Raw genomic sequence first — 20,260 nt, forward strand, 5'->3', positions numbered from 1 at the left:
ACCAAAGGCCAGTGGTGCTGAAGCTTAGAGGGCAAGGGTGTTAGTGATGCAAGATGTAGCTAAGAGCCAGCCATGAAAGGCCACATGGGCCATGTTGAGATATTCAGTCTATATCCTAATGGTGATGAAAAGCTATTGGAATATTTTAAGCAGAAGAGTAACATGACCAAATTTACATCAAAAAAATTATTGCCATTCTAATATAAAGAATGGATTGCAGAGAAACCTTTTAAGAATCTATTGTAGTAGCCCAGTTTAAAGATGATAGTACATTAAATTAGCATAGAGGAGATAGATAAGGGGAAAGATGTCAAATTTAAGATACATTGGGTAAAATCAATAGGATGAGGTAATGGATGGGCTCTCCATGGAAGGTGATGAAAAATGGAGTTCAAGAATGACCATAAGCGGGCTTCCCTGGTGGCGCAGTGGTTGAGAGTCCGCCTGCCGATGCAGGGGACACAGGTTCGTGCCCCGGTCCGGGAAGATCCCACATGCCATGGAGCGGCTGGGCCCGTGAGCCATGGCCACTGAGCCTGCACGTCTGGAGCCTGTGCTCCGCAACGGGAGAGCCCACAACAGTGAGAGGCCCGTGTACCGCAAAAAAAAAAAAAAAGAATGACCATAAGCTAAATAACATGCACTTAGTAAATAAATTTATGGAACTATACTTAAGTTTTATAAAACATTTTAAAATAGAGTATCCTTTTTATGAAGGCAACAGCTGGTTTTAGGACCATCAAGATTTGAGCTTCTCCTGAGTATAGATATTCCTTTTATAAATTTTGTAGTCATATTTAAGCATGGAAATGACCAGTATTCCTTCCTGAGAGTGTTAGAAATTTCAGAATCAAGTGGGTTGTCCTTTTCAGGTAAGTATCTTATGTCTCCAGATGCATATCATAATTATGGACTTTATCTTAATTTTTTTATCTTTTATTTTCTTTTTGTTCCAATTGCCCCCCCCTCATTCAAAAAAGTCTCCTTTATATTACATGTACCTCATAGACTACTTCAACATGGCTTTTGGATGGGATGGAAAATAAATATATGACACATCAATGTCAGTGCCCAGATGGCTCAATGAGAATAATGAGAAAAAAAGAAACAGAATGGTTTTCTAAAAGTATACTTTCACTTCTATGACAGTCACTCTATGATTAGAGCTAAATTTAGTCATCAAGTTAGATGCAGAAATGTTTTTTTATATGCTGGTATAGCTGTTTAATCTTTTCTATATAAATGATATCTCAGGGAATTTAAATCCACAACTGGCAGAAAGAGCCATTATTAATCATGATTCAGACAGAATCTAAGACAGGATATGGTGCACATAGATAATTATATAATATCTGATAATGATAAACCTATAGATTTTTTAAAGAAAATAAAATATTTTCTGAACCCTATGTGTAAAAACCAAAGTCTTCTAAATTATTTAGTCTAAAAAGATATTTTTATATCACTGAGACCAAGATAAACAAACATACTGACTGATCTCAAAGAAAATAAAAATAACACAGGTCATAGATGAGAATGTAAAAGTCAGAATACAAAAATCAGAGATGCTTATTAAGATATTATAACTCCAGTTTAAGAACAGGATGCTATAAAATAGAGATACTCAATGCAAAAGAAAGTATTCTTACAAATATATATAGGAGATCACCTATCTATTTATCTATCTATCTATCTATCTATCTATCTATCTCTCTCTCTCCTAAAGGAAACAGTTGGAAAAGAAGGCTTGTTGATAAAGAGAGAAAAAAGCAATGAGCTGAAAAATATGAGTGATAAGATAAGATATACAGAGGATCCAATTAACAGGTAGTATCCAACAACTAAAGGTTGGAAAATGAGAACAATGAAAATGGAGGGGAGAGAATGATGAAAGAAATTATTTAAGAGAACTTTTCAGAGCTTATGAAAAACAAGTTCATAATTAAAGGACTCACTGTGCACCCAGATAGTGAATTTAAAAAGTCCCTCCTTGGGCTTCCCTGGTGGCGCAGTGGTTGAGAGTCCGCCTGCTGATGCAGGGGACGCGGGTTCGTGCCCCAGTCTGGGAAGATCCTACATGCCGCAGAGCAGCTGGGCCCATGGGCCATGGCCACTGAGTCTGCGTGTCCGGAGCCTGTGCTCCGCAACGGGAGAGACCACAGCAGCGAGAGGCCCGCGTACCGCAAAAAAAAAAAAAAAAGTCCCTCCTTGATGCATTCTGGAACAATATCACAACACAATGGAAGATCCTAAAAATGTCCAGAGGTGTGGGAAAACAGAATTATAGTAGACTTTCTCATCACCAATACTGAATACCATGAGGCAAGTGGAACAATTATCTCAAGAGTTATGAGGAAAAACCTTTTCATCTTGGAAAAATATAGGAAGCAAAAAATAAATCAAGTGTAAATGTAGTCAAAAGACATGCCTAAAAATAAAAATTTTAGGAAATTTACCTCTCCCATACTTTTTATTAGAAGGTTTCATAAAGGAAGTTTTTAGTAAATAAGTGAGTACACTAAGAAAGAGAAGGATATTAGTTTCTATCCAAAGAGAAATATAGAGTGCCCAATACTAAGCTCTTCAGTAGGTCTGGAAAGCACTCAGTCCAAATAAGAATGAAAGGTAAAGTGCTCTAGAATGTGGTATACTTGAAGGAAGGATTAAATTTACTCACTTCTTTAGAATTTATTTTCTCAGCTTAAAAAAAGCATCAAAAGATGCTTTGTACACTGATTGCATAAGAAATATTTACAAAACACATTTTTACTCTTGGAACAGTAATGAACAGAGGATAAAACTAGTGATGTTTGGTGGGAGGGTGATCCATCTAGAGGAATAAGTAAGCAAGACCATCAAATATAGCTATATGTCAAGACATTATTTCTGAAGCTGACATAATAAAAACACTGGCAAAGATATATAGATTATTTATATTTATGGAGGTAACCATTGGAAGAACTAAAATTAGACATAGTTGAAAGAGTTAAAAGTAGGCACTCAAGAAGTGGATCTTTGGGCTTTCCTGGTGGCGCAGTGGTTGAGAGTCCGCCTGCTGATGCAGGGGACATGGGTTCGTGCCCCGGTCCAGGAAGATCCCACATGCCATGGAGTGGCTGGTCCCGTGAGCCATGGCCGCTGAGCCTGCGCGTCCGGGGTCTGTGCTCCGCAACGGGAGAGGCCACAACAGTGAGAGGCCCGCATACCGCAAAAAAAAAAAAAAAAGAATTGGATCTCTGGAGATGGGAATATGAGGGGAGAAGGATTTCCTTTGCATGTTAAACTCTTCTGTATCTGAGTTGTTAAAGCAGATTCAAATTAAATTTTGATTAAAAAAGATAAAGAAGTTGAAAACAAGAATATATGTACATGTACAATATGGTCAAAATATGAATACATATATTCATGATTACATGTATAAGTGTACATGGATATATGGTCAGTTAACGTTCACTTGGCATGTGTTAAAAACCTCAAGAAGCTAATATTCATAAATATGTCTATATTGATGCAGACCATTAAAGGTACAATGGTGAATAAAAAGAAAAAAGCACCGCTGAGAAATTAATGGGAATTACGTTCACCCAAGTGAGATGTTCTCACAAACCAGCTCCTGGAGAAGCAAAAATGATATAATTACATGTCATGGATCTTCAGGATTTCTTACAAATAGTCAAAGTCACATTTCACTGAATGCCAAGGGCTCTGTATGAATATGATATACACAAACACAGACACACAGTATGGCAGGTGTTAGTTTAATAAGAGTACTAACTCTGGATTTACATTGGCTGGTTTTGAATCTTTATTTCACCATTTAATAGCAGGGAAAATTGGGCAAATGATTTAATGTCTCTGTGCCCAATGTCTTGTTTTGTAAAACGAGGACACTAGTATGGTTGCAAGAATGATTAAATATGAAAAGGTACAAAAAAGTGTATGCTATATAGATTTCATACATAACAAATGTTTAACATATATTGTTTTAATATTTATATATATAATACATTTACTTTGTAAACATCTAATTATACATATGCTATAATAAACACATACTTGTTCATATAAAAAGACTGGAAAGAAATGAATAAATTAAATGTGTTTATCTGATGGAATTCTAGACAATTTTTGTTCTCCTCTTTACATTTTTCTGTTAAGTGCAAATTTTCAACAATGCAGGTATACAGGTTTTACATTTATAATAGAAACTATAAATTTAATTGTTAATTTAACTAACAAGAAAAATGGTCTTAAGCTACGACATCAGAGGTTTAGTGTGGTTGTTAGGAAGAATTTCCACATCATGAGAACTTTGAAATACTGGAAGAGGCTATCAGGTTTATGAGTGAACAAAGGGTCAGGGGGGACTTAATTCTTTTCACTTGTATCATCCTATTTGAAGGGCAGAGAAGAGATCATTTATCAAAGTCCTGAGGGAAGACAAATGGTTCTGTGACAATGTCCAAATGAATTTGTATTACCAAAGTTGTGTTTTATAACAGACGTATAAGAAATATAACTTGGAAAACAAATGGGCTGTTTTTACAAAGAGTTTTATTCTGGGATTTGATTTATAATATAGATAGAGGTGAGTGGAGAATTGTTTTTCTCATATTTAATTCAATCTGGATATAGTCTCAACAATGAATATTCAGATTTTATAAATTATATACTCCTTTAGCATGGAGCAGCAAGTGAAGAAAATGAACAGAGGCTAATGACACAAGTCAAATGTACTACTGTAACTGGGTTTCTTCGTATTTTAAATACTATTAAAGTTGTCTCCCATTTCCAATTATTTCTGTGTTTGATATATTAGAAGTAATAAAGACTACATGTGAAAAGTAATTCAGTTTAAGGTATAGTTCAAAAACCAAAAAGATAATTGGCAGTTATAGTCTGTTGCTTTGTACAAGGAAAAAGTAATTGAATACAAAGACAATGACTAAAATTTAAGACTGGTTAAAGACCATTACTGGTTATCAAATCTGTCAACTCCTGTGGTACTGACACAGCTATTCTCATATCATCGTTGTAATATGTAATAAGAGTATTTGCCATCATTAACACATTAATATATGAAGTAGGATTTGTTGATCTAGGAAGAATTATATATTATGCTCGTATTTAATTTCTTAAGACTATTCCCTGAGGCTTTCATTTGTTCCTTATTTTTTAGAATGGGCTAGTAATTGAAACATTAAACAAGTATCGTGTGAACAGAATCAAATAAAAATGAGACTATATAGAATATCATCACAATTTGGGAGTGTACATGTATGTATACATCCATACATAAATATACAATGATTATGAAGCGATAGAGAAAAATGGAAACATTGGGGGTATCTTTGAGGTAAGATTTTTAGTCTTTACTTTTATTTTTCTTCATTCTTTCATAGTTTCTAAATTTTTACAATGAGCACGAAGTGCATTTATAATCAGAAACAACTAAATATTATATATATATATATATATATATATATATATATATATATATTTAGCACACACTGGTTCCAGTTTCCTGGACTGGGACTGTAGTACATAAAGAACTTAGAGGCTATTCTCTACGGACCATATGCATGCAAAATAAACTAAAATTAAATGCATACATAAAAAGTAAATGCTTTATATTGTTAGAACTGTTTTAACAAAATTGGTGAGAAATCTCAGTAACATATGAATAACTTACCTATATCAGCAGTGGCAATCTTTTCATTACACATATATATCTGTTAAAAACAAATCCAGGGACTTCCCTGGTGGTATAGTGGTTAAGAATCCACCTGCCAATGCAGGGGACACCAGTTCGAGCCCTGGTCTGGGAAGATTCCACATGCCGCGGAACAACTAAGCCCGTGCACCACAACTACTGAGCCTGCACTCTAGAGCCTGCGAGCCACAACTACTGAGCCTGGGAGCCACAACTACTGAAGCCCATGTGCCTAGAGCCCATAATCCACAACAAGAGAAGCCACCGCAATAAGAAGCCTGTGCACCACAACGAAAAGAGTAGCCACTGCTCTCTGCAACTAGAGAAAGCTCTCAAGCAGCAATGAAGACCCAACTCGGCCAAAAATAAATAAATAAAATAAATAAATTTATTTAAAAAAAAAACAAATCCAGCTCGCTCTTTTGTAATTATAACACACATTAAATCTCTACGGTTGATATGTTCAGTGAAGCAAAATTAAAAGAAAAAAAACACTTACTTTGGAGACAATGTCACAACATTCCCTTGGGAGAGGGAGAAGTCAGTGGCATCTCTTCCGATAATTGTAGCATTATACACTAAGTTTTTCAAGCTTGAATTTTTCAGTAGAATCTATGTTGAAGAAGAGTATAAATGAGATCATGAATTTTAAAAATATATAACTTAACATTTCTTATTTTTATCAAAGAGTTATATATTTTAATCATGAAAATACTTACTCCTAGGGTAGTAACTGGAAGGAAGCAGAATTTGTGTTCAAAGATAGTGTGTGTGTGTATTATTGTTTTTTTTCCAGAAGTGGGCAGGGAGAAAGAGCTACCAGTCAAGGAAATTACAGATGTAAGAACACCTGATCTTTGAAGATATGAAATCCAAAGTTAGCAACTTGGATTTTAACTGTACTGCAAAGGGAAATCTTTAAAGAATTTGAAACAGAGAACTTACATAATCCAATTTACAAAAAGGTTACTCTGGCTGCTCAGTGTAGAAAGCATTATAAGGAGTGTAGGTTTAGTATCAGAGGTCAAGGCTGAAAACGGTGGTGGCCTCATCTAGAAGTGGTAGTAGAGCTAAGGGTTGGCTGTCCCTTCCTTCCTGATGCCAAGATATGGAGAATATTTGAGAGTGAGTTACTTCATTTTTAGAGAGCATTTCATGAAAAATGTGAGTATATAAGTGTTTATGCAGAATATAATGGGGATTAAAAAAAATACACATTAGAACGACACAGAGTTATCATGGAAAGTACTGACCCAGAGGACAGAGAAGACCTGAGGGAAGTGAATGGTTGGCCAAATTAGAGTAAGGAAAAGGTGACAGCACGTAGGCAGTCCAGGAACTATAGTCATAGATAGAATATGGTAGACATCTGTTGAAAGATAAATTAACTACTTTTATATTTCAATAAGAACTCTGGTAACCACCAAGACAAGTAAGTTGTTGCCGAAGAGTTTCCACCCTTTGTTTACCCTCAAATTTGGGGCTCTCATGTTGTTTACCTGTTTACAGATCTCAGTAACAATCGAGGCAAGACTCCTCTAGTGTCTTATTTTTAATGTACGTATGTGTGCATTTAAAGTATTAATTAACAGATCTAGTGATTTTAAGTCACAGAGAGCTAATTTCCATTTTCTGGAAGGAAATGTTGAAAATAATAGTAGATGTACTATGAACTGTTACTGGTTTATAGTTTTGGAACTTCCATAACCAGCCGTGAGATCTGAAGAAAGCTACTCATTCTCATTATGTCTCACACACACACAAATAAATTTATATATAAATAAATAAATAAATAAATGATGCAAAGGCATAGGGCCCATCTGTGGTCAGATTATTCCACCCAACTCCAGGATTTCATGTAGGGGTCATGTGAGTGGTAGATGGGGAGAAGGGAAAGCTGTTCAAGGAAAGAAAGCAAGTTTTGGAACCTCAATTCTCCTTTTGCAATGACAGCCATTCTTTAACTATTGTGCTCCTGTGTAAATTTTGTTTCAAAAAGTAAAAAAAAAAAAGATAGTTCTATTGCTTTTAAAAGTATCTCAGAAAATCACTGCACTCTACATTTTTTCACTGATCATTATACTGTTTAATGGTCCCAGTATTCTATTTGTGACACATAGCTACAAAAATACTTTTTCAATTATAGTAGCCGTTTCTTGAGATTTTTCTTTATACTGGAAGGTTGAAAGGGTTGTTAAGAATGACATTCTACTACTTAGGCACTGCCATTTACCGTGTTGATGCATATGGGCAAACTATGCCATAGATTCTCAGCAATTTCCAAATCAGTGATTTTCTTGAATGAAATTTAAAATCAAAGTATGTTGTAATTGATATTTTATTTTGCATTTCTATTTAATTTTTATTGTTTCCTTCAAAAGATGTTTATTATATTTGTGAAAAATAAAAGCTCTATGTAGAATCACATCTATAATCTTAAAGTGTGAACATTATTCTCAGTAAAAAGTGTGGAAAGAAATCATGTTTCTATTTTAATATGCTTTAATCTGATTTTTAACATCACAAATAAAATTTACGTTTAAAAATTAGCTTGTGTTATTAACTTTTTCAAAATAATAATCAAACGGCATAAAGAAATTCAAACGTATACAGAATTAGAAAACTAGTAATAATACTTAAGTGAAATAAATCACTGCTTAAATCTAATTCAGACCTCTCCTACCTTCTGCAGGCTTAAGCAAAGCATTTCTAACTCTTCAGAAATTTGATTCTGAAGTCAAAAGTCCTCTTCATTGTAATTACAGCTCTAGGCCAGTTAGTACCCAAGGCCCTTAATTATCATTGCACGTAGTGAATTACCGTACAAAATACTGTTGAAAAAGTTCTCTGAAGAGTTTTGTATCTCTTTTTCCAACAAAAAAAGGGAAAGAAATAAAATTTTTAAAAAGGGATCATATCTCAATGTTTGCTAACAGAAAATCAGGAGGAGTGGCTTTCCTTTCCCTAAACTGAGCCCTTTACACTTTGAGACAAGGACCTGAGTTTTTCCTGACTTTTAACTGAATCCTTATTAACCATCACTCATACAGTCACAGAGCCTGCACAGTTATTTTCTCAAGAAGGTTACATCTACAAAACACCAGGATGTATCTTTTGAAGACCAAATATGGACGTGTTTTGCATCAAAAGTATCAAATTACCACCCCCCCAGCTTAACATGAGGAGGAATACATAAAACAGCCTGAGGACAAGGAATAAAAATGATCTGACCAAAGAGGTAAATTAACTTCTGTACATAGTAAGATTCTAACAGCCCAGACTTTCCTGAGAAAGAAGGAGAGAACTATAAATCTGGTTGAAGATTTTATGAAAACTAGTAGAAGGAACAGTCTTAAACAAATATAAGAAATAAAACTGTACGCTCAACATATTTCACAAGTATTCATATGAAACATATTGTTTGAAAACCAAAGTGCTGTTGATGATCCCTGACAAGATATTTCTCAATCAAAGAAAACACTTGCAAAACATGGACATATTTATATAGTTTTGTCAGGGTCACAGGACTGAAAATTTCATTTTTAATTTTTCCTGCATATTAAAAAAATTCACTGTTACACATTTAGCAGCTCCAGCATATATAAAAGCCCTTAGTGGGGATTAACAGTGGCCCTGGTCAGGAGTGCTTTCATAATTACTTCCCTTTCCATACCCTCATTTGAACAAAATCCATCTGGATGTGTAAAGTTCCCTAAAGGAAAGCCAAGCATACTCCAATCACAAGTTTCTACTTACTGTGTCAGTCTTCTTGTACATGAAATGGATCTCAAGTCTCCTGAATGATTTGCCCTTCAAAGTGCTTAACTTTCATTTTCCATCTCCCCACCCTATTCCTCAAATGAATGAGGCATCATTTCATTGCAGGTAGTGATTACTATTAAGGAAAAATTCTCTTTCACTCTGCTATACCTTTAGTTTAGAAGGGAAAAACATTTAAGGCTTATTTTATCACACTGATACTTTTGTTAATTTTGGGTTGAGAAAGAAATATCTAAAACCCACTTAAATGTTTAACTCCACGTATATTTTGGCCCCAAAGATATCCTTACCTCTCTCAACACAGTGTCATGAAGAGTACAATGAAAGGGCACCACCTTCTTGGGGAGATATGCAGGAAGTCTTTCATACATGCAGACACAAAACATGAGCATCAGGATTGGATTGGGATCACAGATATCAGTAGCCTAGTTTCAAAGAAGAGAATTATAAATTACAGGAAATACAGATAAAATATATAAAAAGAGCTAAAGCACAGTACATCAATTGTTGAATTACTTAAAACATCTTAAAATGTTATTGACACTGAAATGTTGCTATGAGCAAACAAAATATTGCTGTGAATCAGAACAGCTTCACCTATGTGTTAAAAGATAAATTAGATGTATTCTAAATATAACAATGACCTCACAGCCTCAAAGATGTCATAAAAGCTAGTCAGAAGTCAGAAAAAATACTGTGCACTAAAAATACTGACTAATGTGATTAAGATACCATCCCTGACTTAAAGTATATAATATGGTAAAAGGTAATAGTAGACAAACTACTAAGGTAAAAGATGGCAAGAGATTTTCAAGCAAAAGCCCAAAGGAGGAGGTAGCAGATGGGATGGCCTTGAAGAATGCTTGGATTTTAAATAAGTTGGTGTTTGAAGTGAGAAAAAGGTATATTCTATCAGAAAGGTAAAGAACTCTAGGACAAGGATATAGGAAGTATAGTGTTCATTCGGGAAAGAAAAAGTACAATCCAAATCACGCATAAGATAAGAAGGGGCCAGTTGTGGAAGAAAAGACTAAGGATTGCCACGGCCACATAGAGGAGGGTGTGGACGCCAGGGTGAGGGACTTGATTTCAGAACAAGGAATAACACAAGAGCAACAATTCGGGCAGATCAGGTAGGGGCAGCGGGAGGTGGCTGGGGAAGTACTTTGTCTAGAACAAATCACAGTAAGGCAGAAAATGTAATTATACTGATAAACAAGATAAATTAGTACTGATTGTTGGAAGAGATCTGAGAGAAAATCCAGAATTAGAGAGGAATAACAGCAGGGACAATCAACATAGCCAGAATGTACACCAAAATGTAGAGTCAGGAGCAGAAGGAGGAAGGATTCTTTCTCTCAGTTTATGTAGTGCTTATGATCTCCTAGAGAAAGGCGGAAGTAGTGGGGAAGAATTATTCACAGCAATGAAGTATTGGGATTGGTCTGAGGCAAAGACTCAAAGACATATAAACACCACTGATCAACAAGCAGCTCTGTCATTGTTAGTCAACAGGGAGCTCCTAACATTTCCAAAAAATGAAGATCTACTATGACTTAATGGCACACATTCACATAGCAACTGAAAATGATCCGGGCCTGGCTTGCAAACACAAATAGTGGCAGAGCTAAGTATATCTAAAGTGTTACGTGGAACTAAAGCACTTGATTCTGAAATCTGGCAGCAGTTACCACAGAATAATGACAGCCCCTTTGATCATCTGCTAGTCCACATTCCCGAAAACATTATTTTCCTTCTTTGAAAGAACACAAAGGTTTATTCTTTCTTGTTCTGTCAATAAGCAGTAAGGCTAACCAATAAAGGTGCCTGGGGAGGAGATTATTAGGGGGAAAAGGGGGAGCCTTGGCAGGGTAGAAAACTGTTAGTGAGTATGATGTGAGGGAAACTGAGAAATATATCAGGACCTCAAAGTTTCTCATCAGTATTCTGTCATCTCACATTTCTTCACTAAGGACAATGTTAGTCAACATATATAGGAAAATTATTCAACATAAGGACAAACTGAAAAATGGAATACAGAGTTTAATTCCCACGAAATGAAGAATATGGGCCAGCCTCTGGGTGTGATGCAAAGAGAGCTATCTATAGTGATGGGAAATGTGTTCATTGGGGAAAGGGTAGAACTAGTGGCAGGATACTCTGGTTCCCAAGTCTGAGGCCAGTAAAAGTCTTCTGAACAGTTTTAGTGACTACAGCATAAAATATATAGGCAGCAATACAAACTTATTCCAAAAACTCACCTTTGAAAAATGTGTAATAGGATGAAGAGGCAGTATTTTGGAAATGAAAAAAAAAGTTTATCTTAATTGAAAAATACTTTTGATAGGGTATTAGAGTGAAAAACCACAGAAAAGCACAGTCTTAACCGTTATGATAAATTTCAATGAAAATAACCTGAAGAACTTTAAAGTAATCTTTAAAAATTGTATAAAAGGGCTTCCCTGGTGGCGCAGTGGTTGAGAGTCCGCCTGCCGATGCAGGGGACACGGGTTCGTGCCCCGGTCCGGGAAGATCCCACATGCCGCGGAGCGGCTGCGCCCGTGAGCCATGGCCGCTGAGCCTGCGCGTCCGGAGCCTGTTGCTCCGCAACGGGAGAGGCCACAACACTGAGATGCCCGTGTACCACAAAAAAAAAAAAAAAGGGACTTCTTTTTCAAATATAACTGGTAAATAAGTACCATTCTGTGAACAATTTAAAAGCACTAATTGCTTTTTGTGATACTATGGGCTAATTGCTTCATACATTAGAGTGCATCAGAATCACATGGAGGGTTTACTAAAACACAGATCGCTAGGCCCCATCCTCAGAGTTTCTTAATCAAAAGGTGTGAAGTGCAGCTCTATCCATCTACCCTGCACAACACCACTGCACCAAGCTGTAACCATGGTGAGACTTTACCAATGGAGAGGGATGAGTGGAGTAAGTGTCAATGTTGAGAAGTAAAAATCCAGGGCACTGAGTATGACTTTTGCTCAGTCCAAGTTAACCTAAGTAAAGCCCTTCAGAGAGCTTCTCCTCATGGACCACCATAGCTATTAACCATGCAGACCCGTACTCAGGTACATACTGAACACGGAAACTGCCTCTTTCTAATTCAACAATTCGACCTGATCCCTACATTGGTACTAGCAGGTAGAAACTAGTAAGCTAATGTACACTCAGTTGTCTGAAATAGGGTAGAGAAATATATAAAACCTGAGGGTGTCCCTTTATTCACTCATTTTTCATTCATTTATTTATTTACTCAGTATTTGATATCTGTTATTTTCCAGGCACTTTTCTGAGACTACAGCAGCGAACAACAAAACAGTATAGACTGTTCCTGTTAAGAAGCTCACATTCTACAGGAGGAGGCAGGGTATAAATATGACCGGGGATCAACACTATTGAGAAAAATAAGCAAGAAAGAGAAGGACTGAAGGATGTACTAATTTAGAGAGGGTACTGGGAAAGCTTCTCAGATAATGTGATATTTGAGCAGGGTCTTGAGTGAAGTGGGAAAAAGAATCGTGAAGATATCCAAGAAAATGAAGCTCCAAGCAGAGGGAATAGAAAGTGCAAGGGCTTTGCAAAGGCATGAGACACAGTGTTTTATAAAGCAGAAAATAGGCCAGGGCCCATAATGCATTATTCTAAAAAATGCAGCAAACTCTGTGAAAACAACTTGTGTACGTCATTTTGTTGGTAAAAAATAGAACCATAATAATTTTACAACAAAAGGACATATTCATTTCTAATATATATACATATCGTATAACACTCTGGTTAAAGTGTTACTCCTCAGTAATCAAAGTGCTTATCAATACCTTGTTTTACATTTTTTTTTTTTTTTGCGGTACGCAGGCCTCTCACTGTTGTGGCCATTTCCGTTGCGGAGCACAGGCTCCGGACGCGCAGGCTCAGCGGCCATGGCTCATGGGCCCAGCTGCTCCGTGGCACGTGGGATCTTCCCGGACCGGGGCATGAACCTGTGTCCCCTGCATCGGCAGGCGGACTCTCAACCACTGCACCACCAGGGAAGTCCTTGTTTTACATTTTTGAATAGGCCAAATACATGTTTATAAGATTTGAATCTTATTAAATTGCAGTTTCAAGGCAAATTGCTTGATATTATCAGCATGTCAATTAGAAGGTGATAAAATATTCCATGTTTACTGTTCTCTAATACCAATATATCAATATATCTCTTTCAATCTTGATGTCACTATGTTTGCTAAACTAATGCCTTTAAGTTAGGAGCAACTGTAATTCAAAGTCTCATTTTAAATCATACTTTTAATCTTCCCCTTACTTCTAAAGTTTAGATTAAACTCTGAGGGTTCTGTATAAAAAATAAAACATAACCCACTCTGAACATGACAGGTTTGTATGTACTTGGAAGAGGGTAGCTGAATGGAAGCCAAAGAAACAAACAATGTGCACATGTCCTCTTCTCAATACAAGCAATGCTTATGATGAAGAAAAAAATGCACAGCTATACTAGCCAATTGGAACTATTTCAAAGAATGTAAGCCTCTTGGGGTAGAAATTTATAAAGCCTCATTCCTCAAGGACAGAACCAGGGAGTGACCACCTGAACACTGCAGCAGGTCTATCTATGATCACCTGTTTGTCTTGGTCTTGGTATATGGACCTAATATGACCTACCCCCTCAAAATTCACACTTAGTGATTACCAATATGACTGTCACAATGACATGTAAGGTGTTTTCTAGTCAATTTTCACTTGGTCTCAACTAATTATGTACAAGGTTTCAGCAGTGTCACCTAAATTTAATACTTTATAGAGCTGAAAATGCCAGCAGTGTTAAGGCGATCTTTCATTTGTAGAGCATCTCTACATAATTTTTACCATTTATTCTTCAAAATAAATTGAAGAAGCATCTTTTATTATTTCCATTTTACATGTGTTGGGGCCCAGGGCAGGCTGCCCCAAAATGTGCCTCAATGGCATACTGATTATTTTGAATTCAAGTTACTTAAGAAACAGCCAATGCAAGAGGGACACTTTGACCCTCCTCTTTGTGTCCCTGAAAGTAGGAGATGAATCTATCACGTGAAAGGTGCACTCCCTGCATTTGAAGGCAGAAGGACACCGTTATCACAAGAGACAGGGAATTTGGGCAGAGATACCTGTATAAACAAAACATTACTTATTTAATTGACTACCCCAAGCCCAAATTCTGCTTAGATTCTTCACTAATTAAGCACCCAAAGTCCAAGTTTCTTTGTCCTGCCAATTCATCACCAATTTCTCTGTTTAAAAAGTATAAAAGCTGCCTGCTTTGGCCACTTCTTAGGTCCAATTTTTATGGGACCTCCATACACATGAATTAAAATGTGTTTCTTTTTCTCCTGTTAATCTGTCTTGTGTTAATTTTATTATTAGTCCAGCCACAAGAATTCAAGACAGGTAGAGGGGGAAATTTCCCCCTCCCTGACACATGTAAGGAAACTGATCTTGAAAATGTTATAGGACATCCTATTAAATGCTGTAGTCAGGTCTAGAATCTATGGATTCTGTGTTTGGTTCTGTGGTTCCTTCTATATTGTCAGACTACAATTTGTGATAATTTATTTAAAGAAAAAATTTCTCACCTTTGGGACAGTTTTTCCAAATAACATGTCAGCTGTTCTCATAATTTGTGTTCATCAAACTAAGCAGAATCCTTTCAGGATTAGAATATATGTTGCTGGATGCAAAACAAGGATTGACTTTTGGTGAATTTTGCCCATGTACAGGGGGCAGATTATTGATGCTATGTGGCATAACTCGGTATAGTACCAGAACCTAAAATTTGGGTAAGAGAGAGAGAAAGAAATTTTACTAGACCTGAATGGCAAAAGAAAAACTAGTATTTAAAGAGTAAATACTACCAAGCAAAGAGTAAATACACACCACCAAGCAATTCTCTGGCACCAGCTAGATGTCCTACATTCAACTCAATTCTGGTAGTATCTACACAGAAGTTGTATCAGAGTCCATAGGTTAAGAGCTCTGTCCCACAAAACTGTCCTCTACTTCAGATGTCAATCACAAGCCCAGGTTGCTACCTGTGCTTCTGACCAATGGGCTATCTGTTGGAGGTTCCAAGGACCCCTTCCTTGGGTTCAATTAATTTGTTAGAACAGCTCACAGAACTCAGGAAACCCTTTAACTCATTAGATTGCTGGTTTGTTACAAAGGAAATTAAAAGATAGGAATTAATAGCCAGATGAAGAGATACATAGGGTGAGGTCCTGAACAAAGGAGCTTCTCTCCTCGTGGAGTTTGGGAACCAGCATGGTGGCTTGTGGAAGCATTCTGGTTGGATGGTTTCTGAACCCCCCTCCTTTGGGGTTTTATGGGGGGGTTTCATTACACAGGCATGATTAATTAAATAATTAGACACTGGGAACTGATTCAACCTCCAGCTCCTATTCCCTCCCTGGAAATCAGGACATGGGAGTGAAAGTTCTCAATGCTCTACTCTTGGTTGGTTCCCCTGGCAACCAGCTCCCATCCTTAGGTGCTCTCCAAAAGTCACCTCATTAACGTAAACCTAGTTTTGGTGGAAAGGGGCTTCTTATGAATAACAAGATATCCATTTCAACTTTATGGCTCTGAAGGGATTTCAGGAACTGAGGAAAAAACACCAAATATTATAACAAAAGATGCTCCCATTGCTCTTATCACTCAGGAAATCCCAAGGGTTTGGGGAGCTATAAGCCAGGAACCGTGGATGAAGACCAAATATATATGAGAAATATACATATTTTGGACAAAATATATATGAGAAATATATATATTTGGTCAGACCAAATATATTTATTATAAATCATAATATTGCATTACCTAATTAAAAAATTAACTGATTTGAGGACAGTTTTTTTCAAGTGCCATTTCATTAAAAACATAAGGATGTGAAATTCCTTTCTCATTTCTTTGCCAGCTTATGTAACTTATAAAAGTAAAATTTAGAAAATCAAAGAATAAGTTATCAAGTCATAACTGATTGTGATAATGATATTTATTTAAGAGGTCTGTTTTTAAGACAACAAAAATGTATACAATTTTGTAATTTGGCATGTTTGTATCCTATATCATAAAATTTGGTGTCTTTACATCATAGCACCATTCACTACATATAGACCACATGTTTGATCATGAAGCTACACATCTGAGTTTAAAAATAATTAAGCAATATTAAGATTAAGTAAAGAAACCAGTGTCTGATCAGTAGTGTAATATAGCAATGAGCTATTCAAAAGTGCTGCTCTACTAGTGAGGTAGTAGATCACAAGCTGTTCATCCCACCCAGAACCTACATATATACAGGCAAGACTTTCTCAATGAAGGAGTCAGAGCATTTGGTTTACATTACTGTACAAACTCAGCTCCTTGGTTCATCCCAAACCTGGGATAGACAGGCATGGGTGTGAAGACCACAATCTGAGCCATATGCTTTAGTGATACTGTCGGTAGACTGACCATATCTCTCCAGCATTCACCTCTTATTCGGAAAGCTACTCACCTACTTACTTTGTAGGTAAAGACCTACAAATCTCTGCTGGAGGGCTTTTTCTCTGGCACATGGGAGCACACTCAGCCAGGAGTGCCAGAAGATTAATGACCCTTGAAGCAGCCCCCTACCAAGAATGGTCAGGGAACTGGTAGATAAATACTCCAGCTTCCTCATCACTCAGTTGGGATGACTCTGAGATTCATCAATCTCATTCATCTGAGATTCAGTGTTCCTACAGATCCCCTGTGGAACTGAGCCTCAGTTGCCCACAGTGGAACCTGTGTGAAACCACATCTGTTATCAGCCTTCCTCACATTCTCTGATTCAACTCCCTACTCTAATGCCCATGCTTCTTAGGATCACTTCTGAAATAAACTACTTGGACTCAAACCTTGTCTCCGAGTCTGCTTCTAGGAGAGTGCAGTCTAAGACAAGTATTGGTACTTTCCTAGTCAATATACGTTAATTCTAACCTTAGAAAAAAGTGCTCATTTCTTTACATATAACATATCTACACGATGTAGTGTCTTAAATGGCTACAGTTTAAAAAGTATTAAAATATTTACAAGAGTGCCAGAACTACTCTTAACTCTGCCACAATGAGAACTATTTTAAAATTCCATCAAAAAATCCATGTCTGAATTCTGAATAATTATCTGGCATATGTCTAGTAAGAATAGTCATTCAAAAATGTGATTTGCATCATTTAAGCATTTTTGACAGAAGTGTAACAAAACTTCTTTGCTCCTTCTTTCTGGTAGTTATGCGACTTAGGGTTCCTAGGCTTCAAATGACATATTCTGTAACCATGCAATTAAAAGCCTTTGAAAAGAACCTTTTCCCCTTCTCAGGGATTACCAAATGATGAAACACCTGAGAAGAGTTGAGATAAATGTTTGAGGCTAATAACCTGAACTGGCTCAGGATTCAACTGTCATCACTTACCTCTACTCTGCAAATAAGACAAGATCTACAAGTGACCCCTGACTACAAATATGGATTCAATGATGGACCCACACAGAGGATGCGTGTGACCTTTACCACAAGAAGAGCCACCACCCTGAGTAGTTAGTTCTACAGCAGTGCTTCTCAAACTATCGGCAGTGAAAGACCCGTTAGTTTTTACTGTGCCACAAAATGCTAATTTTGTCAAATACTCTAAAAATAAATTCCTAGACAAATGAAATGAAGAATAAAACATACAAAATATAAGACCCCATCACAAGCAAACCCAAATCCACTATGTGTAAGAAGTGTTACTATTTTTTGCTTAACATTCAATCCACATAAAGTATTTGAAAGACTCAAAACAACAGTGACAAAACTGCTAATAGTATATCTTTTGGGTCAACACCCAATTTCAGCATGTGGAGGGGGCAGAGCTTCCCCACAGAAATGAGCAATTCTCAGACACCAGCAGGGCATCCTACAATTTAATGTAAAACTGACACTATCTACCAGAAGATAGCATCAGATTCTACAGGTTAAGTACTCAGCCCTGCAAGACTGCTCCTCCCTCAATTCAAATATCAACTGCAAGCCCAGACTATTACCTATGTTTCTGACCTTCCAGCTACCCGTTGAAGGTTCCAATGACACCCTCCTTGGTAACTCAATTTATATGCCAGCTGAAAGTCCAGGTTTGCTGACAAACTAGCTATAAATCAGAGGTTCCCACGACCCGCTCCTTGAGTTCAATTAATTTGCTAGAGAGCCTCACAGAACTCAGAGAAACATTTTACTTACTAAATCATGAGTTTATTATAAAAGGATATGATGCAGGAACAGCCAGATGTAAGAGATGCTTAGGGCAAGGTATGTGGGAAAGAGTGAGGAACTTCTACGCCCCTCTGGGCTCTCCACTCTCCCCATATCTCCACGTGTTCACCAATCCGGAAGCTCTCCGAAACCTGTTTGTTTGGGGTGCTTATGGAGGCTTCATTACATAGTCATGATTGATTAAATCACTGGCCATTGAAACGAATCAATGGAAAAAGGCTTAATCTCCAAAATATATAAACAGCTCATGCAGCTCAATATTAAAAAAAACAAACAACCCAATCCAAAAATGGGCAGAAGACCTAAATAGACATTTCTCCAAAGAAGATATACAGATGGACAAGAGGCACATGAAAAGCTGATCAACATCACTAGTTATTAGAGAAATGCAAATCAAAACTATAATGAGGTATCACCTCACACCAGTCAGAATCGCCATCATCAAAAAATCTACAAACAACAAATGCTGGAGAGGGTGTGGAGAAAAGAGAACCCTCTTGCACTGTTGGTAGGAATGTAAATTGATACAGCCACTATGGAAAACAGCATGGAGGTTCCTTAAAAAACTAAAAATAGAACTACCATATGACCCAGAAATCACACTACTGGGCATATACCCTGAGAAAACCATAATTCAAAAAGATACATGCCCCCCAATGTTCACTGCAGCACTATTTACAATAGCCAGGTCATGGAAGCAACCTAAATGCCCATCAACAGACAAATGGATAAGGAAGATGTGGTACATATATATACAATGGAATATTACTCAGCCATAAAAAAAGAACGAAATTGGGTCATTTGTAGAGACGTGGATGGACCTAGAGACTGTCATACAGAATGAAGTAAGTCAGAAAGAGAAAAACAAATATCGTATGTTAATGCATATATATGGAATCTAGAAAAAATGGTACAGATGAACCGGTTTGCAAGGTAGAACTAGAGATACAGATGTAGAAAACAAACGTATGAACTGGGAGATTGTGATTGACATATATACACTAATATGTATAAAACAGATAACTAATAAGAACCTGCTATATAAAAAATAAAGTAAAATTTAAAAAGAAAAAAAAATAATCATTGGCCATTGGCAAATGATTTAACCTCCAGCTCCTCTCTGCTCCTAGGAGGTCAGGATGTGGGATGAAAGTTCCAACCCTCTAATCACATGGATAGTTCCTCTGGTGACCAGCCCACACCCTTAGGTGATCTAGAGTCTTTCCAAAAGTCACCTCATTAACATAACAAAAAACACCTTCACCACTCTCCGCGCTTAAGAAATTCCCAGGGTTTTAGGAGCTCTGTGCCAGAAATGGCAATGAAGGCCAAATCTATATTTCTTATTACAAATCACAATATCACAGTATTGTAACATGGACGAGCCAATTTTGACTCCATGTTGAATCTGTTTCTTTGACTCTAGCCTTTGCTTTTCATTGCTTTTGTTATTATAATCATA

General features: G+C 36.8%; 1 protein-coding gene across 1 annotated transcript in view; it reads right to left on the reverse strand.

Moving 5' to 3' along the window:
- The window catches only part of CFAP47 (cilia and flagella associated protein 47), a 546,463-nt gene that overhangs the window by 235,629 nt on the left and 290,574 nt on the right, over nt 1-20,260 (reverse strand). The window contains 4 exon segments of the mRNA XM_089904937.1: nt 6,213-6,325; nt 9,784-9,918; nt 12,792-12,898; nt 15,113-15,305. Of these exon segments, the coding sequence (XP_089761063.1) occupies nt 6,213-6,325; nt 9,784-9,918; nt 12,792-12,898; nt 15,113-15,305 (548 nt within the window).

Source organism: Delphinapterus leucas, chromosome X (assembly GCF_059928025.1).
Source record: "Delphinapterus leucas isolate spDelLeu-1000000601 "Yukka" chromosome X, BTC_Dleu_Yukka2, whole genome shotgun sequence".
Classification (NCBI taxonomy): domain Eukaryota; kingdom Metazoa; phylum Chordata; class Mammalia; order Artiodactyla; family Monodontidae; genus Delphinapterus; species Delphinapterus leucas.